Consider the following 27,595-nt stretch of genomic DNA (forward strand, 5'->3'; position numbering starts at 1 on the left):
GGGGAAAGAGACTTCGTTGGTCTCCAGCACTGGGCCATGACAGTAAAACCCAGCCAGCTCTTGGCCCTAGACCAGTAAATATGCCTGCCCTGGTGCTAAAATGGGACCCATGGTTCCTGCGAGACAGGCTGAAGTGCCAGCCCACATCACTGTGGCCGACTGCAGCAGCCTGGCATTGTCTATGAACTCAGAACCTCCGTGACCGGCGGGCCTCAGCCATGGGCCCTCCAGTCCCCAGCCCATCCCGGGTGCTGCACCAGAGAAGATGGCCATGGCATTGTAGTCCACACTGAACTAGCTGCGGGGACCTTGGGCTTGAGGCACGCTGGTGCTGCACTGGCTGCAGGGAATGGAGGCGGAGACAAGAGCACCTGGACAGTCTAGGCCAAAGCCAGGCTGCAAAGCCTGAGCAAGTGCCTGCTTTTTCGATGCATGGACGGTGATGTCTACCCACAGGGCTTAACAATGGCACCATATAAACTAAGGTGCCAGTGACTGACCCCAAGGTGATGAACATACACAAACTGTCTGATGATTCCAGTGAGCTTTTTCTCTAAAAATGAAAATGCAGTACAGCATCAACTGTCACCAGAAGGATCTGTCACCCTGGAGACGGGCAATATGGTGGAGTCGGGAGAGGAACGAGGAGTACAGCTTCCCCAGTAAACACAGGAGGAGCTGGCACATGGAAGGGATGGGGAATAAGGGTGACGGATTTATGAGACAACGCTTTCTAGATTGGAAGATAAACTATTCAGGTACAGGAAGATCAAAGGCTGATAATGATTTCATCCACGTAGGACTAGCCCATGGCGTAGTCTCAGCCTGTCAGAGACAGACAACACATCCTAAAAGCACCAAAGAGACTGGATCCCATCTGAAGGAGTTGGACCCTGGCAGCTCATGTCTCTCAGAACCCTGGAAGGCAGTAAGAGGGTGGAGTGATATCCAAAGCTCTAAAGGACAAAACCTGCCGAGAACAGTGAACCCAGCTAAGCCACCCTTCAGAGATGGACAGGTAACATCTTCTGAAACTAGCCCATGTGAGTCCATCACCACCAGACATGCCTTACAAGAAACATGAAGTGGTTCTTCAAGTTGGAAGAAAGGGATGCTAATGAGCAGCATGGATGAGACAGGGCCCACTTGTAGTAAGTAGTTCAATTCAGTCAAACTGAGAGCATGCTAACGCTGATGGAGACCTGAAATCACTCTCATCTTTAATAAGTTGGAAGTGTTGAAAAAAAAATGGCTACAGTCTGGTCAAGGGTGCACAGTATAAAAGATGTAACTGAACCACACACAAAGAGGACAGAAGAAAGGCACGGTGCCTTTCGTGATCAGAGTTAAAGTCGCCAGCACAAAATAACAAGAACTTGTAAGGGGCATACATGGGGGAAAAGCAGTGAACTTGACCTATCAAGAACAATCTGTAAACGCTGAAGAAAGAAGAGGAAGAAGAGAGTCGGTGAAGCGGGTGGACAAGCAAGGAGCAGCAACAGCAGCAGAATCTCCAGCACCGGCTTCCGTCTGAGTGGATGACATTCTCCAGTGAGAAGATGGAGCTGGGGTCAGGCAGGGTTGCTACTGCTGAGACAACACACCGGGACCAGAAAGCAAGTTGGGGAGGGAAGGGTTTGTTCAGCTTACACTTCCTCACTGCTGTTCTAACTGAAGGAAGTCAGGACAGGAACTCGAACAGGGCAGGAGCCTGCAGGCAGGAGGGAGCATAGAGGCCTTGGAGGAGGGCTGCCTACTGGCTTGCTCATCCTGGTTCTCAGCCTGCTTTCTTCTAGAGCCCAAGACCAACAGCCCAAGGGTGGCCCCACTCTCCATCAATCACTAATTAAGGAAGTGCCCTACTGCTGAGTCTCATGGAGGCATTTTTTTCAACTGAGGCTCCTTCCTCTCTGATAGTTCTAGCCTGTGTCAGATTGACACACAAACCCAGCCAGTGTATAGAGTGACTAAAATTAATATGATGCCTCTGAAAGACTCATTTCACAGAACAGCGACTGAATGTGAAGAGATGACAAAAAGATAGTCTGAATGGCTGTCAATCCCTGTGCTCAGGAGGCAGGGGCAGATAGATCTCAAGAGTTCGAGGTCAGCCTGGTCTACTAAGTGAGTTCAAGGACAGCCAGGGCTATTCAGAAAAACTCTGTCTCAAAAATAAAAAAAAAAAAAAGAAAGAGGAACCAAGAGAGACTGGGTACTTAAAATAGATATTAAGTCAAAAGCTATAAAAAGAGGCAAAGAAAACCTTACATAATGGCAAAAGGATTAAGTCATCAACAAGTAACAGTGGTGAGCATGCATCTACCAACAACAGAGCTGAAAGACCTAGACATCTGCAAAAAGGAGAGACCCACTTCAATGTTACAATGGCAGAAGACAGCTACTACCCACACTCAGGGCAGGTCAGACAGAAGAACCCAAGAAACCCTGGACTTAGCTGTGGCTCAGAGTGCTTGCCTGGATGCACAAAGCCCGGAGTTCATCTCCAGCACCTCATCATCTAGTTTGGTGGTCCCCACCCGTGAGCCCATCAACAAGGGCAGACACAAGAGGGTAAGATGTTCAGATCATCTTCAGGCAAATAGCAAGGGACACATAACACACTTGGTGTCCAAAAATCACAAAAAAACATACACACTGAACTTAATTTACACTTTAGCCTAAAGCCTAAAAAGACATAGAACACTCTCTCCAACAGCATAATACATACCTTCTCCAATGTACAGAACATCCTCCAGATCAGATCCCATGTCTTAACAGATTTAGAAGACCATTGTACCATGGATCTTTCTGGACTATGATGGTGTATAAAACAGACCCAAAAAGAGGAACTTCAAACCTTTATAAACACATACAAATTACACACCATGTTCCTGAATAACCAGTGGGCTCATGAGAATACAGCAAATTTAAATCGTTTTACACAAAACAAGAATGCAACCAAATGCCTGTATAAGAAGAAAGTGTCATCTTAGCACTGCAGAAATGTCCAAGTAATGTACTGAAACCAAATCCAATCTGATCAGTACAAGAAAAACAGGAAAGATGGAAGAAGAAATAAATTACAAAAATAACAGGTCATGCAGTCCTAACCTGGAAAGTCAGATACCAAATACTGCAGAATCTAGTTGTTTTTGTCACTAGTTTGACACTCTAGGTGTAAAATACCAAATCTGACATCATGTGGCAGGTTGCAGGCAAAACAGGTTCACCAAAAGTAATGTGTAAAATTACCTCCAGGCTAGGAGAATAAGGTCCATTAGTAAACAAGGGCCAGGGAAACAGGTCAACAGGAAGGGCACCTGCCCCAGACCTGCTGCCTTGATACAAGGGTCCCTGGTCCCTGGGATGGGTCCCACGGTGGAAAGAGAACCACCAATTGCAACAGGACAAGCACAGGTCACATCCACACTCACAAATAATAAAGGATTAAGAATGAATAAAGAAATAAAAGGAATAATGCTCCCTGGGCACGGTGGTGCTTGCCGAAACCCCAGTGTGCAGGAGGCAGAGGAAGGAGGGTCAGCAGGAGCTGCTCAGCAGGGCGCTCGATGCCGGTGTGGGGGATGTGAGTCACTGTCGCAGACAGACCAATGAATTTCACTCTTAGCGTTAGGGCTCATTCTCAACACATCATATGTATATTTTAAATATTCCAAGATCAAAAATCAACAACCACAACAAAAACCACAACTTCTACCCCAAGCAATTGTGGATACACTGTGTACTCAACCCACATGAAACGGCTGGGTGTCGAAACACAGTATCTATTGGTAACCATTAGCCAACAAAGAGAAAATACCTAGTTAGAGGTGGAAAAAGGGACACACCCATTGTACTGTATACAAAGGATCGTAAGAGTAATATAAATTATTATCTTGAATAATTCAGGTAACAGAAAGAATTAACTTCTGGATATATAACCTACCAAGCATTAACTATGAGGAGACAGAAAATCTGAACAGATCCACAGTGAGAAGGAGGTCAAGGAGATCAAATCCATAATAAAAAGTCCCATTGGGAGCCAGAGAGGTGGCTCAGTGGTTAAGAATGGTGCTGCTACTGCGGAGGACCCACGCTCAGTTCCCAGCACCCACATGGCAGGTCACAACCACCTATATAACTCCAATTCCAGGGACTCCAGGCCCCTTTCTGACCTCCATGGACTCCTGCACAGACACGGGGCACATACATGCACACAGGGATATACAAACACATAAAATAAAAATCAATAGTTAAAAAAAAAAAAAAAAACTCCTCAAAGAAAAACCCAGGACCTGATGGCTTCACTGCTAACTTCTACCAAACATTTAGAAGACTATTCTAAAACACTGACATAAAGACTTTTCCAGGGGTTGGGGATTTAGCTCAGTGGTAGAGCACTTGCCTACCAAGCACAAGGCCCTGGGTTCGGTCCTCTGCTCTGGAATAAAAAAAAAAAAGACTTCCAAATTCCAGTATGATCTCCCTGATTCCAACACCACGCAAGGGCAACAAACAAGTAAACAAAAGCAAACCAACTCCCACAGTCTGATATCCTGATCAACTCGGATGCAGAAATGCTCACCACGACCCTAGCAAACAACTTCCAACAGTGCATAAAAAACTCACTCACCATGATGAAGTGGGTTTCATCCTCGTTGATTCAACATTCAAATCAATAAAGATATGTGACACTAAGAGAATGACGAAAGTTTGCAAATTCAGTAGAGCAGAAAAGCCCAAGACTGAACACCATTCACCACAAACACTGTCCACAGAGTAGGTTACAGAAGGAATGTATTTCAACAGGTGACAAACGACTGGCAAACATCCCGAGCAGGAAAAGTTGAAGCTTATCCTCACATGTTTGTGTATATACAAAGTTCACCCTGGAGAACTGTGCAACAGAATTACAAATAAACACAAACATTTTCATAGTATTGTAAGTTTGCTATTTGTGTTGGGCTGCATTCTTAGATGTCCTGACCACAGGCCAGGCTGGCCACACCTGCAAGACCTGAAATCAGACAGTGAAGAGCACTGGCTGCTTGCTCTGGCGGAGGACTCAGGGTTGGTTTCCAACACCCATATGGTGGCTCACAATCATATGTAACTCCAGTTCTAGTGGATATGATGCCCTCTTCTGGCCTTCTTGAGCACTGCATACATGTAGTACATATACATGCAAGCAAACACATGTAAAATGCTTTTTTTTTTAAATCATAGCGGAAGTGCCAACAAGAGATAACAAGCAAGAGAAGAAAAAAAAATATGACTGGGAAGAAAAAGTTGAACTGTCCATTATCAAAAATCTTTCAGATCAAATCAACTGAGTAAAGTTACACAATATAAAACCAACACATAAGACTCAGAAGCAACAGTAGCAAAAATCACAGCCTGAGCTATAGCTCAGTGGTAGAGCACATCAGAGCACATATGAGACCCCAGGTTCAAGCCCTAGCATAACACACACAAGGGAAAGACGTGGCATTTTCATGCACAGATGGCCAAGTGTGAAAGACAATGTACAGTAATTCCATTTGCATTATCTAACAAAAACATTTAAGACTAAATTTAACCAATGAGATTGAAGATGTATTGAGAACTATAAAATATTGAGGAAGGCAACTAGAGACACATAAATAGCTAGTGTCTTTGTACAGACTGCCCAGAGAGGTCTGTAATTAATGCAGTCCCTGGGGCAACATCCAGGGCAGTCCTCAGAAACAGGAAAAACAATTATGTAACTCACACGAAACTACAAGAGCACACATCACCAAAGTGACCTTGAGGATACGAGCAACAGGCAAACCCCAGCTAATTCAAAGCCAGCTACAAGACGCTGTACTAACGAGGTGTTAGCCCTGGAGGGAGAAAAGGGCAGGAAGTGCCACCACGTGAAACCAGGCAGGTTTTGGGTTTGGTTTTGTTAAGATGTGACACACAAAAGCAGTTATCACAAAGTTGCACAGCAAGGGAAACAACAGAGAGAGGGAACAAACCACAGAATAGGTTAAAAATGTTAAAATCCAAAACATGCATGAGCCTAGCATGGTAGCGCACACCTTTAATCTCAGGACTTGGGAGGCAGGGGCAGGCTGATCTTTGGGAGTTCCAGGGTGGTCAGAGCTTCACAGAGTCTCTGAAAAACAAAACAAAACAAAACCCAGAAAACCAACCATGTATGGATTCTAACTCAATAGCAAGGAGAAAGGGAGAGGGGAACCGTGGGAGAGGGGGAGAAAGAGAAGGGAGAGGGAGAGAGATCAAGAGAGCAAAAAGACCTAAACAGACATTGCTTGAAGACGTACAACCAACCATTAACATTCCTTTCAGGGAAATAAAGAGTAAAACTACAGTGAGCAAACACCCCAGCCAGATTAAAACACCTTTATATACATGTGTGTGTATAAGCATATATATGCATGTATAGTACATAGCATCACATATATGATATCACACACATATATGAAATAGGAACTGGAGATGGCTCAGCAGTTCTGAACACTGGCTGCTCTTGAAGATCCTCTACACCCACGTGGCAGCTCACAGCTGTTTCTAACGCCAGTTCTAGGAGATCTGACACCCCCTTCCAGCCTCCCTCAAGCACTGCATACATGTGATGTACATACAAACATGCGGACAAATCCCCATAAACACGAAATAAAAATAAAGGATAGCAACTATTTGAGAGGCTATGGAGAAAAAGGAACCACTACAGGCTGGCTCTTGGGAATGGAATGAGTACACACACGTCATAGCAAACAGCCAGTATGCGGGTTTCTCACGAGAATAATCATTATCAGGAATATATAAATTTTAAAAAAGCAGTGTATTGAAGAGATATCTGCACTGTCATAAGGATGAATATACAGAGAAATCTCTGAACAATACTGGAAGCATTGACCAGTTACTTCTGTTGGGCCGCTGTGGTTCTATGGAAGTCTGTAACATGACAGCCTCGTAGAATGCACAATGAATACAAGTGACCGATTTTGCAGTTACAGTACCGATGTCTTTAATTGTTGTCTGTGTATAAATGGTGAAACAGGAGGAGGTTTCAGAACATGCAGACCGACCCCGGGACCTGTCACCAACTGTAAACAGCAGTTACACTGACATCTAGTGGTAGCCTCTGAAAAACCCAGGTCCCATCAGCTCCCGCTGCGGATCTTCACTTCTCTCCAGCTTCATTCCTCTTCTGGTATGCTTTCCTAAACTCTTCACCAAGCATGTCGACATCGTCCTCTCTTTTAAACACTCCCTGCAAAAAAGCATTTTGTTGGTTACTTTTGAATGTGAGAGTACTTCACTGAATGCTCTTAGGGCTAGCATGCGTGGACGCAAAGCTAATAAATGAAATCCATCCAACGGGTCAATGAAGCTTAGTTTCCCAAGACTATGGCTTCACTGAGCTGCCCCCAGCTCCTGACTAGTCACCTTCAGAGTGGAGGGAGCGCAAGGGCACAGATCCACAACCATGACTGCCTACGCTGCCTGGAAGGAACGAGCTTAGGGCCGCTCTGCTCCACCCTCGTCTAACCGAGCTGACGAGCTGTCGCAGTACATGCGGAGGGGTGGGAAGCGTGATTAGGCTGACCTAGGCTACATTACTGCATGGCTGCATGCTTCCTGCCTCAGTTCCAAGCTCATTTTGGGACATTAAGTTTAACTCTAATAGGTCCTGTTTGCCCTACAGAAGTATTTTTCTCACTAAAAGGTTGAAATCCAAAAGTCCTCTTAGCATTCATAGTCTGTTTTATTAAATATAGCAGTCATGGTGGGTTTTAACATCAATTTATCATTTTGTATTAAATCTACCTAGCTAATGAGACTGCAAGACCCTGTGGCCAGGAACTTTTAGTAATTTTTATTCTCCTTTTATTGGTTAGGGACTGAAGACAAAACACATACTTGATTCTGCACAGTCCATAATGACCTCAAACAATATGACTTGTATATTTGAAGGACTATGGCTTTATGAATCTCCATGTTTATACGAACAAGAAAGCTCATTATTGGCAGTCACTGTGTCTCAGATACACATGAAAATCCACTGCTTTTCGGACTTACTCTCAAAAGTGGAGGCTGCCCAGTACCTACTTACAACATGGTCTCTTACAGAGCAGACTCAGACTCAGGTCTATACATCCTCATGTGTGTCACCAATGACCAGGCTTCAATGCTTGCCCTTATATAGCCACTCTAGGGTAGTTTGTTTTTAGATGCCCCATGCACCAGAACAAAGGGCCGTAAAAGTGTTAGCTCAGGCAATGGGGATGCAGCTCACTGGATAAAGCCCTAGTGTGTGCAGGCTCTGGGCTAGATCCCCAGCACCGAATAAGCTCAGCAAAGTAGCACAAGCCTGTAGTCCCAGCCCTCGGGAGGTAGAAGCAGGAGGACCAAAAGTTCAAGGTCATCCTCAGCTACATAGGGAGTTCCAGGCCAGGCTGCAGCTAGACCTTGTCTCAAAAAGCAAGCAAGCAAGTAAGTAAGAAATAAAAGAAGAAGTTCCATAACTCTGGCTCAGATAGCTAATAACGTTCCGAGACCAACCCTTATCATAGAGGTGTTTCAAAGGGAGTATGGGGCTTCAGCACTGGCCAGGACCTCACTGCTCCTTCGGAACAGCATGAAAGCACAGGAAGGCACACCCTCTGCCATTCTAGCAGCCGTTGTTATGCGTCACGAAGATCACACACTAAGGCAGTCTCACTCACTTTGGGGAGGTAGCCTAGCAGTTTCGTAGCATGCTCTTTGAGGAGTCTCAGCCTTTCTTCTTCAATGATCTGATTGATGCAGCCCTGCCGCTTCTGCTGCAGCTGCAATTCCTCCAGCTCACGTTGCTGAAAATGAAAGCCAAGTGTCTTTACTGCCACAGAACACATGGATCTCTCAGCAAGTTTACACGTGAAACTATTCTTGCAGGGAACTAAACGATAATCCTGATGGGCTAACTGTAAGTTTAGAAGACAAGAGTGTATGTCTTTTACACAGATAAATATACATACCTGTAGTTTTTTAATAAAAAGATTGAATTCTTTTATTTTTTATTTATTTATTTTACATCCTGGCTGCAGTCCCCGCCCCCCAGTCCCTCTCCCTCAACCCTCTGCCCCCCCCCATCCACTCCTCCTCCATTTCTGTTTAGGGGGGACAACACACCTGTATTTTCATCATCATTTCCGCCCACATTTCTGTTCTTCTTTACTCAGTAGTACGGGTGTTTGTGCCCAGGGCCCTCCACCTGCTGGGCAAGACTCTACCACTGAGCTACAATCCTAGCCCTTATGACAGCAGGTTTTAAAGAGGCAAGTATATATTTTTAGGAAAATTTTCAATCTCAAGAAAAAAATGTATTCAAAGGAGCAATTTCCTACTAAATTCAGCAAACTTTTATGGAGTTCCCACCACATACCAGGTACCCAGGATAACCAAAACAGTTTACAGTGCAAGACAGAAAAATAAAAAACCCTAACGCATAAAAGAGACCAGGGTTGTCTAAGGATCTAGTTTTGCAAATTAAAGTGTGCAGCACGCTGCAGAGGTCAGAGTCCCAGCAAAGGAGCCCTGGTGCCTTTCTGGAGAATTCTGAACTGTTGAACACCCTGAGCCATACAATGCAGATGTGATGCCGTCTGCACAGTCTTAGGGCCCTCAGGGACACACAAGATTTTCCCAAATAAGACTACTGAGCAGGATCTGCAGTGGTGGGAATGGAGGCTGGTTTCACACAGGCCACCTAAGAACTCTCCCCAGAGCCCAGCCCAGCCCCTCTTATGCATTTTATCAGACTGTGTAACCTCTCTAACTTGGGCACAATACAGGATTTCCTTTCTCGTTTGCTAGCCCACACTAAGTGCTCATCCTCTGTCAAATAATTCTAAGTTAGTGCATGAGGGTTAGAAAGGTGTGGGACAAGGGCTGAATAGATTGTGGAAAGAAACGCATGGGGAGTAGTTAGGATGTTGCCTAAACACACACATTCTTGGAGACAGGATTACAGACACCTACTTAGGCCTCTCTCTAAAATACAAATGGGCAGTGTACTGCTTTTAGGGCTGTACAGTGTCATGAATTATTAAGTTCTGTAGTTAAGACATCCACATCTGCCCCTGGGCCAAAACAAAACTGTTGCTGGTTCCAAACCTAAGTTGTATATGTGTGTCACTGGGCGGCTCTAGTGATTTCCATGTGGACATGTCTTGCTGGGCTATCTATGAGTGTTCTGATCAGCTTCCATAACCTCTAGATATGCCAGGCCTCACTGGTTCCACCCTTTTACAGCAGAGAATTCAAGGCCTTCCAGGCAATTCCAAAGCGTTTTCCTTGTCTGCCTTCTTAATTACTGTGCTAACAGCTATTGCCTTCATTAACTCAACATCTATAAGTATTTACCACGTGTCAGGCACACTACACTTATAGGTCATGATCTCCCTTAAAGGCTACATCCAGGCCGAGACTGATTTACACCAAGCCTAAGCAATGGAGGCTTTTATCTGATTAAGAGTCTACTGAGGCTTAAGTGTGAAAGGGACAGGAGAGTTATAAAAATCACTGACTGGCAGACTGACCAGTTACAAGGAGACCAAGCAGAAACGACAGGAAGCAGGAGAGCCTCTTGGTTTTCTGTGATTACACCATTTCCAGTCTTTTAGCTTTTTGAACATGTTTTTGGTTTTCCTCCTCATCTTAAGCTACAGTGCTCTCCACAACTCAATCCTAAACCCTGTATGCTTTCTCATTATTAGATCAACATCTCACATAAACCTCTTCCTGCTGCTTAATCCCAGGCAAGCACTTCTTCAACAAACAAACAAAAACAACCCAAGCTTCCCTCTAAAGGGAACTGCACAGGCGGCCTTGAGTTCGTCGTACTTGGAACCTTTGGACTATTTTGACTCCTTCCTTCCTTCCACCCTATATGCAAAGGGGAAATTATCACAGTTTTATTTTACTTTAAAAAAAAAAAAAAAAGAATATTCACATTCTCTCTGTCACCTCCTACTGCTGCTGTTCACAGTCCGTAGGTTTGGACTACCACTTCCGGTATGCACAGCTCTGACTGTATGCCTAGGAAGCTTCATCTCTTAAAGCATTCACACAGGACTATGTCAGGTTCCTTAAACATATCCCTTCAGTGACACATGCCATCTGAGGAGTCTCTCAGTTTTGTCAATGGAACATAAATATTTAAGTCAGTATGTCAAACTTACATTCTGTTCCCTGTACAACTTCTAAATCTCCATTTCTAACAATCAACCTCCTCTGGCCACAAAAATCAATGTGAATACATACTCCTTCAAAATCAGCTCTTCCCTCTACATAATCTGTAGGACACGCCCTACAGTCATCAGTAGCCACCTTGAGTCCTCACCTCTCCAGAACTAACTGGTCCCCTCCTCATCAGTTCTGTGGTCTGGCATCTGAGGGATCCTTCTCTATTTGCAGATACCAGCGCTTCTCACTGAGATCCAGTACATTGCTGACTGCTCTTCCTGGATCCAGTATCAGCCCTTCTACATCGACTCTCAACGCTGCCACGTGAAACATCCTTCTGCATGCCAACCTTAACACGCAATTTTCCTAATTCTCCAGTGACTTCTCTTGGAGGGGGGGACCCATCTTAATGTACGAAAGTATCATAATGTGTAATTCCTCTCTGCTATACCAACATATACCTCCATACCTCTGTCATCACACATGAAATATACTTCATTTTTAATTTTTCTCAACCAAGACTGTAAATTCATGGATGGCACAGATGTTGGTTCTCAGCACCAGCACATAAAAGCCTCAATAACCAGTTTCTAGATGCCTTAGTAAATGATCACTCAGTAAACTTACAGATCATGTAAGACTAGTAAACAAACACCTAACATTACATGACACGTAAACGGCTCAGTAGATAAAGTGCTTGCCACACGAGCATGAGGACCTGAGTTCAATCCCCAGTGCTCAGGTGAAGTCAGGTGAGTGTAACTCCAGGTTCTGACAAAACGGAGGCAGCAAGCAAAGAATCCCCGGAAGCTGCAGGTGGGCCAGCCTCCAGGACCCCTACAGTGGAACTACTGAGTCCTGCTTCAAACTGCAGGGAGGACCACGAGGGAGGCTGTGCTCAGCAAACGTTTACTGAGGACTAGAAGAGCTGGTTGCTGTCCAGTGAGAACCACAGACCCCAAGGCTTTCCTTACTTTGTCTGCGAGGAACTGGCTGCGCCGTTCTTCAATGAGTTTCTCCACCGCCCGTCTGTGCTCCAGCTGCTTCATCCGTTGTTTCTGGGCATTCAGGAGCTCGATGCGGTCATCCTCGGCAAACTTGGCCAGCATGGCTTTTCTAAAGGTCTCTTCCTCCTCTTTGGCAGCCTGGAGTATTATTTCCTTCAGTGCCATTTGGTCCTCAAAGTCTTGCTTCATCTCCCTCTGCTTCTGCAGCTTCTGCTCTGCTTCCTCCTGCACAATGACGGAGCCAGAGTTAAGGGTTTCCTTGCACCTTCGTGAGAGGGCAATCTCAGCACACAGGGGGCAGAAGCAGGAGGACCAGAGGCTTGAAGCCAGTCTGGGCTAGTGAGATGCTGTCTCAGGAAACAAGAAGACAAAAGAGAAGGGCGGATTTGGGTTTGATGCGCATTACAATATGAAATCACATCAACAGAATTAAGCCTTTCCATGACAACGCTCTGTCCCACTTAAGACTATTTGAATAAAATGTCATGTTCTTTTAAAAAAATTTATTTTTACTTATATGTGTGTGTCTGCACGTGCATATGCACACGTATGTACAAGAGGCCCACTAAGGCCAGACAAGGATGTTGGGTACTCCGGAACCGGAGTTACAAGTCCTTGGGTCCTCCAGGAGCAGCAGGTGCTCTAATCACTTAGGTTCTATGGCATGGCAGTCATTTATTCTCAGATTTTAAGTTGTATACAGCTGCTGTCTTGTTTCTAAGCTCAGATTGAATGTGTAACTGCTTTGAGAGGACACACCCGAGTTTACTGATCTTGAACCCTGAACAGTTCTATCATCTGTCCACACACATTTTCCAGTTTGTAATTTCTTCCCTTTGTGAAATCAAAGCTGCATGTACTCACTTTAGTATTCCAACCCTCCTATCATTCTCAAAAAACAAACCTCCAAAACAGTTTAAAAAAACAGTTATCCAGCAATGGAATTAGAAGTTTTTCAGGGAAATAGAAACTTACTGGACACAACTAAATTCCTTTCCTGTAAGGGTATACAAAAAATGTAAAAATTTTATAGTAATCATCCATCACATTCCTGACACCCAAACTCTACTAATCACGTCTTGGACTTCCTGTCCTATCATCTACCTGCTCAACTAGAACTGGCACAAATTTTAGCTCACCTTTTCTAACCTGGTCCTCCTTGCCCGATCTGAGCACAAACTCTCGGCAGCCCATGTTGTTCACTCACTCTAGTCAGCTAATGTCCATCTGCTCTAACACCCTTAACATCTGTACCCGCCCCCACACTCTAGGTGATGTGCACATGCCTTACTCATCCCATTCCAAAAGTAACAAAGTGCCTCAAAGACACAGTCTCTTTCTCTTTGACGGTCTGGGCACATGATGTTTTATACTGAGTATTTTGTACTTACTTGCCATGTTTTGCACAGACATCAAAGGCTTGGAGAAGACAGTTTAGTGTGCGATATTTAGTCTCGAATGCCTCTTGAGTTTATCACATCCCTCTGCACACAGTAATGTGCTCCATATAGTACTAAATCTAATATCTATATATATTAGATTATTATATATATATATGTATATATATGCATCCATATATATGTATGAAGTACTGGGAATCTACCACCTATGCAAAATTTGATTTAATTCAACAGCAAAGCCATCTTGGAAAAAAAGAGAGAGAGAGGTATTTGGCCAAAGTACGGGTCTACTGTGAAAATGTTCACACACCCTCTGCTAGGTCTGCAATGAGGACTATACTAGTTATCAGTATGAGCTGCCAAACTTCCTGTCCTTTCCTGTGTTCTAAACCTTGTTACATGGTCTTGAAACCTTCAAATCATTTGCTGTACATTGTTGGGTGGTGGTGGTGCACACCTTTAATCTCAGCACTTGGGAGGCAGAGGCAGGTGGTTCGAGGCCAGCCTGGTCTACAAGCAAGTTCCAGGGCTACACAGAGAAACACCCCCACCAAAAAAAAAAAAAAAAAAAAAAAGTCATTTGCTGTACAGTCAGTCACTCTGACCCCAGTGATTTCCCAGAGATTCTCTAGGTTCTCTGCCAGAATCACAGCATTAAACAAGGACATGTATGCAGGTGCCGCATTATGGAGAGAGTTCCAGGAAGCAGCAGTGGGAAACAGAGTGTAGCAGGAAAGAAGAAAAGCCAACACAGGGCATGCTGGGAAGAAGGTTACACTGTGGGCACGTAGGCTGTGCTCTCAGGACCTTCCCTGGGGGGACAGAGGAGCCATCTCTCATCACTAACTGTCTGATGAGTGACTTGGTGAGGGATGGGTAGAGAGGTCTGCTCCTTGCTGCCAGAACTCTTCCTCCACTGTGGAGAAGCTGCCAGCATGGTTAATCTTACAAATGTGCCCCACAGCTGTCCCTGAAGGACAAAAAAAAAAAAGGCGAATTTCATAGGATGCTGTCCCAGGAAAGCAGCTATCTCATGAAGTTCTGCTCTATCATCCATTCACAGAACATTGAGTGCTCTTTAACACACCTAAAGACTCAGTACAGCATCTTGTTCATACACCCATCATGGACATGCAGGCTACTTTCATATTTTAGCTATCAGAAATCCTGCTATGAACATTTGTGTATAAATACACGTGTAAGCACAAGATCATTGATTTCTACCTATTCCTTTCTAAGAATGTACTTAAAGATAATACTGTCCACTAACCTCTGCTATATCCTACATGTTTTGCTCCATTTTTAAAAATGACCACCATTCAGTAGGAAGTACCTTTCCTTTGCTCATTGCTTATCTGGAAATGCATTATTTCATTACTGTATACTTCAGGACTATACGGTCATTCTCATTACCGATCCTTCACTGTAGTGAGAAAACAGATTTGATGACTTAAGATCTCGTGACTGTAGAGAGTGTGCTTTGTGTCCTGGGAGCTGCTATTTGTTGGGTGGAGTCTTCTCTAACATCGGCTGGATCAGCGTGGTCATGCAATGCTGGCATTAGGCAGCGTACTCTGTTTCTGGGGACTCAGGCATATTAATGACAGAGGAATACTGAGATCTCCTCCTCTTCTACTTCCCCCTTTCACTCCCGCCAGTTTTCTCTCATGTATCATGAAGCTGTACTGTTAAAATTCATAGACTTTAGGATTATCACAGTTACCTGGATGGAGTTGATTAAAAACTTCCCGGTCCCAAGTTCACTTTGTCTCATATTAACACACACAACCCAGTCTGCTTTCACCTGAATTGTCCTCCACACTGCTTTGAGGTCCCTTCCATGTGTGCTCATGTAAGCTGTGTGGACTGTGAACGACATCATGTTCTTTAGGATGCTCTACTTCTATCCAATTTGACAATCTTAGTCTTTTAACCGCAGTATTTATGCCGTTGACATACAATGTAGTCACTAATGTGGCTGAGTTTAACTGCGCTGTCTTCCTCCAGCTTCATCTCAGAGTTCTCTCTTCCCTAGTCACTCTCTGGCTCTGACTTACTTTCACTTTCAGTTTCAGGATCTCGGCTTGTTCCTCCTGGTACAGCTCCTGCCGAATCTGCTCCAGGTCCTCACGCTGCCGCAGCATTTCCTCCAACCTTTGGATCAGCTGTTAAGAAAACACATGTTAGCCGGGCGGTGGTGGCGCACGCCTTTAATCCCAGCACCTGGGAGGCAGAGCCAGGCAGATCTCTGTGAGTCTGAGGCCAGCCTTGGCTACAGAGTGAGATCCAGGACAGGTACCAAAGCTACGCAGAGAAACCCTGTCTCAAGAAAACAAAACAAAAAAGAAAAGAAAACACATGTTTAGGAAACCTGAATCAGGAAACGGCTTCAGGAGTTCTGCACTCTTTAAAAAGCAGTTCTTTTCATACCAAATTCTGACGCTGGGCCCTCTTCTCCTCACTCTGCTGGATTCTGGCCAGCCGCTCGCCTTCTCTCTGCTGCTGAATGTTGGCAAACTCGATGATTTTCCTGTTTTCTTCCTCCATCTCCTCACGCTTCCTTTGTCTCCAGAGGGCTTGCTCCTTCTGGAACTCTTCATTGTACTTCTGAATTGCATTCATTTTTTCTAACTTTTGCTGTCTTTCCCTAAAAAGCAATCAGGGGGATGGTTTCATAGCTACAGAAATAAAACAACAAAACATAAACAACTGCTTTCGAGTCACTAATGCAGCAGCACGCTTTCTGGGTATCAAGTACGGACTGTCCATGAATACTACCCGGCCTCTCTTCTAATGGTGACATTTAAGACATCTCACTTCAGAAAGGTGGCACTCTGTCCACAGAAGCCACCCAGTACTCTGCACTCAAGCTGTGTGCCAAGGAGAGGCATCAGGAAACACGTGTTCTGACACATAAGACGTACAGATTTAAGAAAAACAAAGGCTTCGGCCGTTTACCACTTACACACCTATTATTTATTTTTCAGATCGTCTTTTAATACTCATGCTGACAAAGACGAGGAAGAGCTGTTCAACAAATGGAACAGCTCCCGCTGGGGAGCACACCCACTGGGCAGGGCCCTCTGGGGTACACTTACACCTGGTCTTCCTCGTAGATCTTCCTGACAATTTCGTCAATCATGAGTTTCTCTTTGAGCAGCTGCTCATACGCCTCCTGCTTCCTCCTCTCCTGATCTTCAAGCTGCTTCTCGAGGTCCAGGTTGTACTGGGCCTTCTCCTTGTCCCGCAGCTCTTGCTTGGCGTTCTCTTCCTTCAGGAGTCTCTCGTGCTCCTCCATCATGGTCCTGGCTATCTCTGCATCACGTTTCTAGCGTTAAAACAACATTTATCTTCCCACTTTCGGGAGTGAACTGCTTATTACAGCACTATAAACAGACAGTTGCACGGGGGGAACCTGTTATGTAAATGTTTGTTATCTATTAGGTTACAAGCAAGAGGAAGCCTTTGTGACCTGGAGGGGGTGAGTGATGAGTCAGACGCTGAAGGGGTGTTCCTAACCTTTACAGAAACTCTGAGGGCAACACCTGGCAAGGATAATGAAGTCCACATTCAGAAAATACGAAGCAAGGCTGTAAGTATTCTCTTAGTAACTCTTCGGCCGCCGAGCCCCTGCCTCCTCTGTAAGCTGATCTCGGCAGTGTTGGTGACTGACGCCACTGTTCACCAGCTGCCGTGGAACACCCCTCCTGCCCAGCTGCTGCTCAAGGGCTCGGAAGAACTCTCAAGTTCCCCCGGCTGAAGCTCCTCTGCCACACATGCTCCTCTGTTATTTACTAAGGCTCAGTGTGGGGACGTCAACTGCAAAGGTCACCTACGTCCCCGCGACGGTTCTCTCCATTCTCACTCCCACTGAATTACAGACGAGCCTTTCTTTTCGGGCAGCATTTCCAAACTGCCTAATTCATAAGTTTAAACATACTGGAGTAATGACTCAAACTACCCTCTGTGTGACCACATCCCAAATGCAGGCACAGTTCGCAGACTGGAAAACAAATGTGGTAATCCCTAAAGTAGCTGGCGGGCATCATGCATGCCAGGTTATCATGACTTAAACACAAGTTCTCTTGTCTTGGCTCATGCGGCGTTACTTTCTTCTAGAATACGTAAGATAGCAAAAAAATAGATATAACAACAAAAATGTATATAGATTACCACAGACTTGAAGAACACACTGTGCTCTAACATTACAGATAAGAACACTAACTAGGGCTGGAGAGATGGCTCAGCCAGGAAGAGCACTTACCACTCTTCACGTGAGTCGGGTTCAGTTCCCAGCACCCACAGTAGGCAGCTCACAACCACTTGCAACTCCAACTCTGGGAACCCAGTTCCCCCTACTGGCCACCATGGGCACTGCATGCATACAGTGCATGTAGACAAGCAAGAACACACACACACACACACACACAAAATAATAATAATAATAATAATAATAATAATAATAATAATAATAATAAAATAAAATAAGACCTAACAAGTATATAGATCTTCCATTTGTCAAGTACTAGGAGTATATGACTCTAATTTTGTGAGTCAATTTTGGTGTAGAAGATAGTAGCAACTTTGGAAATCAAATATCTACAATGACTATGCATGACCTCATCTATCACAGTAATTAAAACTACAAACAACTGAACAAACTGTACATTATGTTCTATTTTAACATTGAAAAAACAGAATGATACAGCTCACGTACAGGTCTCCACATTTTCCTCAGGTTGTCACGGTTAGCAGCATGGGCTAGAAGAATGGTTCTCAACCTCTGGGTTTCGACCCCTTTGGGTTGAATGATCTTTCACAGGGGTCACACACCAGATGTTCTGCACATCAGATGTTTACATTATGATTCATAACAGGAGAAAAATTACAGTTATGAAGTAGCAATGAAATAATTTTATGGTTGGGGGTCACCACAACATGAGGAACTGTATTAAAGGGTCACAGCATTAGGAGGGTTGAGCACCACGGTTCTAGAATCTTCTAAAGTAGCCTTTTTTAGGAGTTCTCATGCTGCACTACACTGGTTTAAATAATGTGTTATCACGCCTATAATCCTACGTGTATAAACATATTTGCTGGTAGTCACAATCCACATGTATAAACATATGTAATTGTCTGGCCCCTCTGTGAAAATGAGCTCAGGCAATACCATGCACCTTGGTTTTATGTGTTAACTCAGCAAGTCTTATTTTCACACTGCATGACATGGCTGCGGGAATACCTCCAGAAACTTGCTCTCCTGGGAACAACCTTGCCTTCAAGAGGTGGACAAGGATGAAAACAGAAAACCAGGAAAACAAGGTTACCTCAGAAAACAAGAGTTAGAACGGGGGCTAGAAACAGAGGCCTGGGGAAAGGAGAGGCTTCTAAAACCACCAAGCTATAAATACTCAAGGATAAAAAGTGGAAAAACATAGTCACCACATTTTAGGACCCAGTTGTACTGTGTTGGCTTGTCACGGTAAAAGTTCAAGAACACAGTCAGTGTGGGAAGTGAGTTACCTGGGCCTGAGGGCCCCAGCATTCAGACAAGCTCAGCTGTGGACATCACTAAGAGTCTGAACATTACAGTCTGGGGACCCTGGCTGAGGAGGTTCCTCACAGAGCACTCTCTCACAACCTGGCCTGAGTACAAGGTAAAAATGACTGCACAGAAACCCGAGGCAGCTTTACCATTTGCTCGTATTTGATGGCGTCCCTCTCGACAATCTGGGCAGCTCTCTCTTTATTCATGTAAGCGGCTTTCAATTTCTGCTCCAATTCTCTGAGTTCCAAACTGTGGGGGAAATGCAACTTTAAACTTGAAGACAATAAAAGAATTCAGCTTCACAGATAATTTGGTGAGTTCTTATTTACTCAAAGCATACAACTGGTATCCCTCAAGTCCACAGTTAACTCATCACATTTAACAGACACTTAAAGGTTAGCCCTTAAGCCTTCTGCTTGAGAAGGATTACTCTTTTCTAATTTAATCTTCCTGTACATGTATTTATTTACTTTAATTTGTGGCAGTCTTTTCCCTCCACCCTGTGGATCTGAGATCAAACCCAGGCCTTCAAGCTTGGCAGTAAGTTAGTATTAAACTACCTTTGCTACCACATTTTATTCTATCCTAGAGAAGTAGACTCCATCTTTATCTCCAGCCCTGGTGCCCCTAAATCTTGACTTAATTTAATCTTAAGCAGCATTGAGAAATGTATTATAGGGCGAGGAGTGGTGGCAATTTCCCTAGAACCCAGAACTTGGGAAACAAAAGCAGGTGGATCTCTGAGTTTGAGGCTAGCCTGCTCTACACAGGGTGTTCCAAGCCATCTAGGGCAGAACAGTGAGACCCCATCACAAACAAAAACAACAACAAAAGGCAAGTATTCTAGATTCCATAAGTCAGGATTTCTGTAATCAGCAATCATTTTAAAGTTCACCCTTACGGGAAAAGGCAGAAGGGAACTGATACTGAGTTTTCCCATCAACACTCACGCTTACTTCTATTAATGCAGCTGAGTTTCTCAACTACTTCTGTGGGTTGAGGCTACGACTCAGTGATGGGGCACTTGTCTAGCACACGGAAGGCCCTGGGCTCAATACCCGGCACCACAACAAACCAAAGTAGTTGAAATGAGCATCTGTAAGTTAATGCGGTATTTCCAGGAAAAACATAAACTCTAAGGGCAATGATCTGATGAAGAGTCTCAGCTTCCGGTGCTAAGGGCGACACAAGGCGCAGTGACGGACGGGACAAACGCAAGGGGAGGAGACCACACCACCTGTTCTCTCTCACTTGCTGCCTCATCTTCTCGTCCTTCAGGCTTTCATGCTTCAGTCTGGCCAGCTCATTTGCAAGTCTCTCTTCCTGCTCAAGCTGCCGCTCCCTCAACATCCTGTTCTCTTCCGCCTGGGCAGAGAAGTGCGTGGTTAGTTACCTCCATCCTTAGCTCAGACTTCTCCCTGTCAACGCGGCCTGGGCTTCAGAACAGCAAGCTACGCGCCCTGACAGCAACAGTCAACTGTGTACTTTAAATAAAAAATATTTCAACAAGTAACATTTCAAATACCTTACCATAGAAAAATTAGATATTACCAATAGTGTGAGGAATATTAATGTACCTATATCTTCATTCTTTTCTAAATTTACCAATATTTTACAATTCTTTCTCTACTCTTGAATTTCATTCACATTTTCTTATTCTCTCATTATCTCTGCCACAGTATTTTAAATCAAATCCCAGGTGGCTGGAGAGATGCTCAGAGGTTAAGGGCACTGGCTGCTCTTGCAGAGGTCCCAGGTTTGGTTCCCAGCACCCACATGGTGGCTCACACCCATCTGTTCCAGAGGCTCTGAAGCCCTCCCTCTTCTGACTTCCTTGGCACCAGACATGCACACAGTGCACACATTCACATAAAAATAAACACAGCTTTAAAAAACAGATAAATAAGACATAGCCTTGGCCACTCTGCCCGCTGTGGAAACAGCTCCGTGTGGATCTACCTGAGAAGAATTTCTTTTTCATGACCACACCACAAATTAGCAATATTTCCTGAGTGAGGTCTAAGGTCTTGCCCACATTCATTCCCCAACTATCTCCAAGATGCTTTTGTCAAAACCAAACAAGGTCCATACATTGTTATCTATTTATCATGTATACAGCATGTATACAGCATGTATGACTGCAGGCCAGAAGAGGGCACCAGATCTCGTTACAGATGGTCCTGAGCCACCATGTGGTTGCTGGGAATTGAACTCGGGACCTCTGGAAGAACAGTCAGTGCTCTTAAACTCTGAGCCATCTCTCCAGGCCCCACACATTGTATCTAATTGTCTTTCTCAGTCTCCTCTATTTTACAGATTGGTCACACTCCCACACCCCTACACTCCCCACCCCACACATACTTTTTATCCCCTAAGCCAATGATCTGTAGTAATTATAGCCTGTCTAAGTTAGGGTTTCCATTGCTATGATAAAACACATGACCAAAAGCAACTTGGGAAGGAGAGCATTTATTTCAGCTTACAGTTAGTTCCACATTATAGTCCATAATGAGCAGGAACGTGGAGGCAGGAGCTGATGCAGAGGACAAGAAAGGATGCTTCTTAGTGGCTTGCTTCTCATGGCTTGCTTAGCCTGCTTTCTCACAGAATCTACGATGACCAGCCCATGGGTAACCTAATCACAGTCAGCTGGATCCACCCACATCAACCATTAATCAAGGAAAAGGACCCACAGGCCAGTCTGGTCACTTCCTCAATTGGGGTTCTCTCTTCCTAAATGACTCTAGCTTGTGTCAAACTGACATAAAACTACCGTATTGTATCTCCTGTGTTCTCTGGTTCTCTCTCAGGCCTTCCCTACACTGGCCTCTCTTCTGTGGTCTGTAAAATGGCAGGCAGATATGGAGGCCTCATTGCTTTCTGAGTTAGGAAGCACATGGTGATGCAGGCCTGTGACCTAGAACTCAGGAGGCCAAGGCAAGAACACCACCAGACAGCCAAGCCTAGCTTGCTCTCAGACTGAGTTCCAGGCCAGGGCTACATATCAAGACTGTCTCAAAAGTAAATAAACCAAGAAACAAAACAAAAATAACACATGAAAAATTATTAGCCATCAAGAAATGCAGATTAGGAATTGGAGAGATGGACCTGAGTTTGGTTCCCAGCACCCACCTCAGGTGGCTCGCCATTACCTGTTACTCCAGATCCACTGCATTCCCATGAATATATCTACACATCTACACACAATTAAAAATAATAAAAACAAATATTTTACAAAGCAAATTAAAATTACACTGGGATATCAGCATACGTACTGGAACATCCACTTAAAACACACACACATGCCGGGCGGTGGTGGCGCACGCCTTTAATCCCAGCACTCGGGAGGCAGAGCCGGGCGGATCTCTGTGAGTTCGAGGCCAGCCTGGGCTACCAAGTGAGTTCCAGGAAAGGCGCAAAGCTACACAGAGAAACCCTGTCTCCAAAAACCAAAAAAAAAAAAAAAAAAAAAAAACAAACACACACACACACACACACACACACACACACACACACACATACACACACACACACTTAAAAAAAAAACAAAACCCAGTGGTGCTACCACACAGTGAGAAACTGTACTGTGCACACGTTTCTGGGTGAGAATGTAAACCAGCACAGACACTATGGAAATAAGTCTGGTGCTGTGTCATAAAGCTGACATACAATTACCACAGAATAAAACAACTACATTCTTAAGCACTTGTCTCAGGAAAAGGAAACACATTTACTTAAAAATCTGTATTTAAATACTTATGGCAAATTTATTCATAATGTCCAGTATTGGAAATTCCTCCTAAGGTGAGGGTCAAGTACATTGTGGTACATACACACTACAGAACACTGTACTTGGCAATAAAAAGGAAATAAGCCATAATAACAAATAATAAAATATTTATAAAATACAATACTGGACACATAGCACACTTAATAAATGCTCAAAACTTAATAAAATATGAGGACACTCTTTTCACACTTACGAGACTCCACCTCTGTTTCCTCTACTGCAGTCTCCTAAAAATATTTAGAAACATTCATGATAGATTTAGCCAGTAGATCAGGATATAAACACATGTATATGGTGCCTGAATTCTTCAAAAATTAAAAATATAAATAAATGCATACCTCATACATACGTTCATCTCCTCCTGTTTAATGATGTCTATGTTTAATGTCAGGAGTTTTTAAAAAGGAATTTTTAATTTTTTATAAGACACTTATAGAAGGCAACAGTTGTACCCACATAAACAAAATTGTGACGTGAACAATTATACATTTCATATTTATGTTCAATATCAAGAATGCTTATTCTTGCCACACACTGTTCTAAAGGTTTCACATTTGCTCCTTATTAAAGCAATCCTAGGCAGGGAGTACCATTATTGGATTTTATCGATAAGGCATAAAACTGACCGACCAACTGACCCTAAGTTCTTCAGCTGAAATAACCAGGACTCAGAAGGATTCAGTCAGCTCCTAGCTTTCTCAATTTCCTCAACATCAGGACTGGCAGTCTTCTTCCAAATTTTCCAAATGAAGAAAACTGAACAACGACCCCTGAAACTCACTTTTTGGATGGCTTCTTCCATGTCCAGCTCAAACTGCTCATTCTGCAGCACTCTGAGTAGTCTCTTCCGTTCAACCCTCTCGTCGTTTTCATTTTGCACGACCTGGTTCCTGGCTTGCCTCTCTAACTTATCCAAGATTTGGATGTGCAACGATCTGCGGAAGTTTTCATCTACTAACTTCTGGTGCCGCTCACTAAAGCTCAGAACTCTCTTTTTGGGGTCCTATGATGCGGGGGAAGGGAAATACACATAATTCAATATTGCACGATCCCTTTTTCCAAAAGATACTGCTGAAAATCCCTATAACAAAAGATGTAAAAATAGGCAACAGTCTGAGGGGTCTTCGGCCCCCTTCCTGAATTCATAGTACACCAGATGGAAGTTCAAATGTGATAGGGTAACATAATGATGTACTGATTAAATGGGTACTAATAATATTCCCTGTTTTGTAGGCGAAGCAGGAAAAGCTGAAGTAACTTAACTCAAAATTCAACAGTACCAGTGAGAGCAAATAACGTCAAGCCCTCCAGCTGCATCTTTACCACCACTCAGAGTTGCCCCCCAAAAAGCAAATTTTAAGATGTATCTATATCGGTGGGAGGGGGGGGGGGAAGTGCAGAAAAGCCTGGAGCGTCCCTCAGAAAACAACCCAGAACCTTCCAGAAAGCAAATCAAAGCTCTCGGATTACGCACTTTGAACTATATTTCAGAGGTAGCGAGCTCTAGACTGTAAATAAAGATGCAGTTGGGAGGTCCCCAGTCCCTGCCCCGGCCGGCCTCCAAGCTGCTCACCATCGTTAGCTGACTTTAAACCTCCTCCAGATGGGTGTCTCCTGCCTCAACTGCAAACGCGTCTTCCCGAGCAGCAGCCGCCTCCGCACAGTGTTTACGCTGTGTCCCGGCAACCGCCAGAGCGCGCCGCCCGCCCAAGCGGGAGCCAGCCTCCCATTGGCTGGCACACTATCCAATCAGCTCGGGGAATCTTCGTTGCCAGGCAGGCGCCTCCTTCTATCGGACCAAACCAGAAGGCGCGAAGTTCGGTCGCTGAGCCCTAGCAGGAGCCGTTTACATCCAAGGGGAGTTCATTTCCGCCGTCTGGAGCCCAGCTGAAGCCTCAAGGGACGGACGAACGGACGGACGGACACACATATACAAAAAACACAACAAAACAAACAAACAAAAACCAACCCACCCTCGGACTTCTCACTGCGATGGACTAAGGGAGTGAGTGTCCTCCCTCGAGCATCCCCAGGTCCTGGCGAGCTGCCCAACGCGGGTGCTGGGCCCTGAACTCAGGTCCTCTGGAAGAGCAGCGAGGGCTCTTGAGCACCGAGCCATCACTCCAGTCCTGATAAACTCATTTTAGAGATGATGTATTTTGAGAATTCAGAGACACGGATGAGACCTGTTTACTTCCCTAGAGCAGAAGCCACTGGATAGCTAGGGGAGCGAGTGGAAATCACACGTGGTCATTTTGAGGAACTGCAAGAGACCAGTGTGAGGATGGAGAGCATGACGTAAAAGCAGAGCGGGTGTGGCTGCCCCCTGCCATCCCAGTGCTCTGGGAGGCCCAGACAAATGTCCCCTCAAGCAGGCTGGCTAGCTACCTTTTTATACAGCCCAGGGCCACCTGCCTGGGGATGGCACCACCCACTGTGGGCTGGGCAATTCTACATCAATCAGGAAAATGTCCTACAGACCAATCTGATGGTGGCAATTCTTCAACTGAGACTCCCTCCTCCATTGGCCACCATTATCATATATATAAAACTGACTGTGGGGCACATACAATGCAAAATGTTTTTGAACTTAGGATGCAACTAAATGCCTTGGGATTCTACAAAAAAAAATGTGGCTTAGGTATAAGTAATTTTAAATTTTAACTAATATACACAAACAAAAAGTTCTGTGTGTTATGGACCATCATGTAATGTCCTGATGCAGGGATGGATTACATAATTTTGTTCGTTTGCTTTTTTGTTTTTTGAGACAAGATTTCTCTGTGTAGCTTTGGAGCCTGTCCTGGAACTCACTCTGTAGACCAGGCTGGCCTCAGACTCACAGAGATGCACCTGGCTCTGCCTCCTGAGTGCTGGGATCAAAGGTGTGTGCCACCACTGCCCAGCTACATTGCATAATTTTAAATCAGTTACTATACATCAAACATTATTTCTTCAGGGTGAAACTAAAAACATTATCTCTGCCTTTTTGTAATGCACAGCATGACACTGTTGTAACCCATTTGCTGCTACACCTGTATTTCTGACGGTCTTAGTAACTGCTGTCCAGACTCTCCCCATGTCTCCCTGCCCTTACCCCCCCAGCCTCTGTTTTCACTAGTCCACTTACAATCTACGAGAGCAGCACTCTTGAAGACTATGTGTTCACACAGTCGTGCGTTATCTTCTTTTTGTCTTGATAAGAATTTCTTGAGATTTGATTTTCTGTGCCTGGGAGGTTTCCCTGCGTGTGTGTCTGTGTGCCCAGTGCCCACCGACACCAGAGAATGGTATCGGCTCCCCTGGAACCGGAGTGAGAAATGGTTACTGGAGCTGCCGAGTGGGTGCTGGGAACCAGACCCAGGTCCTCTGCAAGAGCAGGCAGTGCTCTAAACCGCCGAGCCATCTCTCCAGCCCCAGCTGCAGTCATGCAACATCTGTGTCGAGCACCTGATCATTGCAGCTGACCTCTCCAGTTCCCTCCACACTGCCACCAATGGCAAGGCCTTGCTCTTCTCTATGATTTGCCCATCTGTCAGGTGATGGACACAGGTTGTTGACACGACATGTGAGTTCAGAGGCTCTTCAGCATACTGATTCCATTTCCTTTGGATATATACCGACTAGGGACGTGGTGAGATCAGACAGTGGTTCTACTTTTGACTTTGGGGGAACCGCGATACTGTATTCTGTAGTGGCCATACTAATTCCCATTCCCATCAACAGTGTACAGATGTTCCCCTCTCTGTGCTCTCAACGATGTTTATTGCCTTTCGTCTTTTTGAAAACCATTCTTGCTGTGGTGAAATGACATCTTCTCATTGCTGGTTTAACTTGCATGCCCTGGATCATTAATCATTAGTGATGTGGGGAGAGATACTTTTCCACGTTGGCCTCTTTTATGGCTTTGGTGTTGGAAATGTCTATTTAGACCCATTGCCTTTTTAAAAAACAGGTTTTGTGTGAATGTGCTATTGATTTTGAGTTCTGTATTAGCCAAGTTTTGTTTGTTGCTGTGATAAAACACTCTGACCAAAAGCAGTCTGGGGAGGAAAGGGACTTTTTGGCTTACTGGTTGCAGTCAGTCATCTAGGAAAGTTAAGGCTGGAACTCAGGCGTGAAGGCAGACACTGAGGCAGAGACCGTGGAGGACTGCCGCTTTCTGGCTTGCTTATCTACTTGTGTTATACATCCCAGGCCCACTTGCCTAGGGATGGTCCCACAGGCATGCCCACAGGCCAGTATGACAGATGCAATTGAGAGCCCTCATCCCAAGTGGCTCTAGTTTGTCAAGTGGAAAAAAACGAATGAACATGCTTGTATATTCTGGATGTCACCTCCTTGTCAGATGCATAACTGTGAACACTTCCCTCTGTAACACATGTTGTAGCTGTATTCTGATTCTGTTTGTTATTTCCTTTGTGGGCCAGAAACTTTGTGGTTTGACATAAGTCTTGTGTCCACTTTTGTTTTAGTTTCCTACATATAAGGGTAATCACGTGGTATTTTCCCCCCTTAATTCTTTTTTTTTCTCCTCGTAGCACCATGGTTTCAGGCACATGTGGATCTTTGACCCGCTTTCAGTTGAGTTTCAAGCTGGTGAGTGACGGCAGTCTAGTCACATTCCTCT

General features: G+C 44.6%; 1 protein-coding gene across 1 annotated transcript; it reads right to left on the reverse strand.

Moving 5' to 3' along the window:
• Nucleotides 1-6,993: 6,993 nt before the first annotated feature.
• On the reverse strand, nt 6,994-24,654 carry Mns1 (meiosis specific nuclear structural 1). The gene is made up of 10 exons (XM_028865482.2): nt 24,539-24,654; nt 23,747-23,968; nt 20,413-20,540; nt 19,322-19,424; nt 16,726-16,955; nt 16,058-16,274; nt 15,685-15,792; nt 12,195-12,452; nt 8,721-8,846; nt 6,994-7,264 (listed from the first exon to the last, which is right to left on the reverse strand). Exons 1-10 carry the CDS (start codon nt 24,539-24,541, stop codon nt 7,175-7,177), a joined length of 1,485 nt encoding a protein of 494 aa, XP_028721315.1. The 5' UTR covers nt 24,542-24,654; the 3' UTR covers nt 6,994-7,174.
• Between the last annotated feature and the right edge of the window lie 2,941 nt (nt 24,655-27,595).

The sequence above is a fragment of the Peromyscus leucopus genome, chromosome 7 (assembly GCF_004664715.2).
Source record: "Peromyscus leucopus breed LL Stock chromosome 7, UCI_PerLeu_2.1, whole genome shotgun sequence".
NCBI lineage: Eukaryota > Metazoa > Chordata > Mammalia > Rodentia > Cricetidae > Peromyscus > Peromyscus leucopus.

Bases quoted from the DNA above. Each gene is read 5' to 3' on its own strand.
- Mns1 (XM_028865482.2), bottom strand. The intron at 19,425-20,412 runs GTGGTGTGGTCT...TTTCCCCCACAG, and splicing joins CAGCAAGTGAGAGAGAACAG to TTTGGAACTCAGAGAATTGG. The intron at 7,265-8,720 runs GTGAGTGAGACT...GCTTTTTTGCAG, and splicing joins TGCTAGGCTACCTCCCCAAA to GGAGTGTTTAAAAGAGAGGA.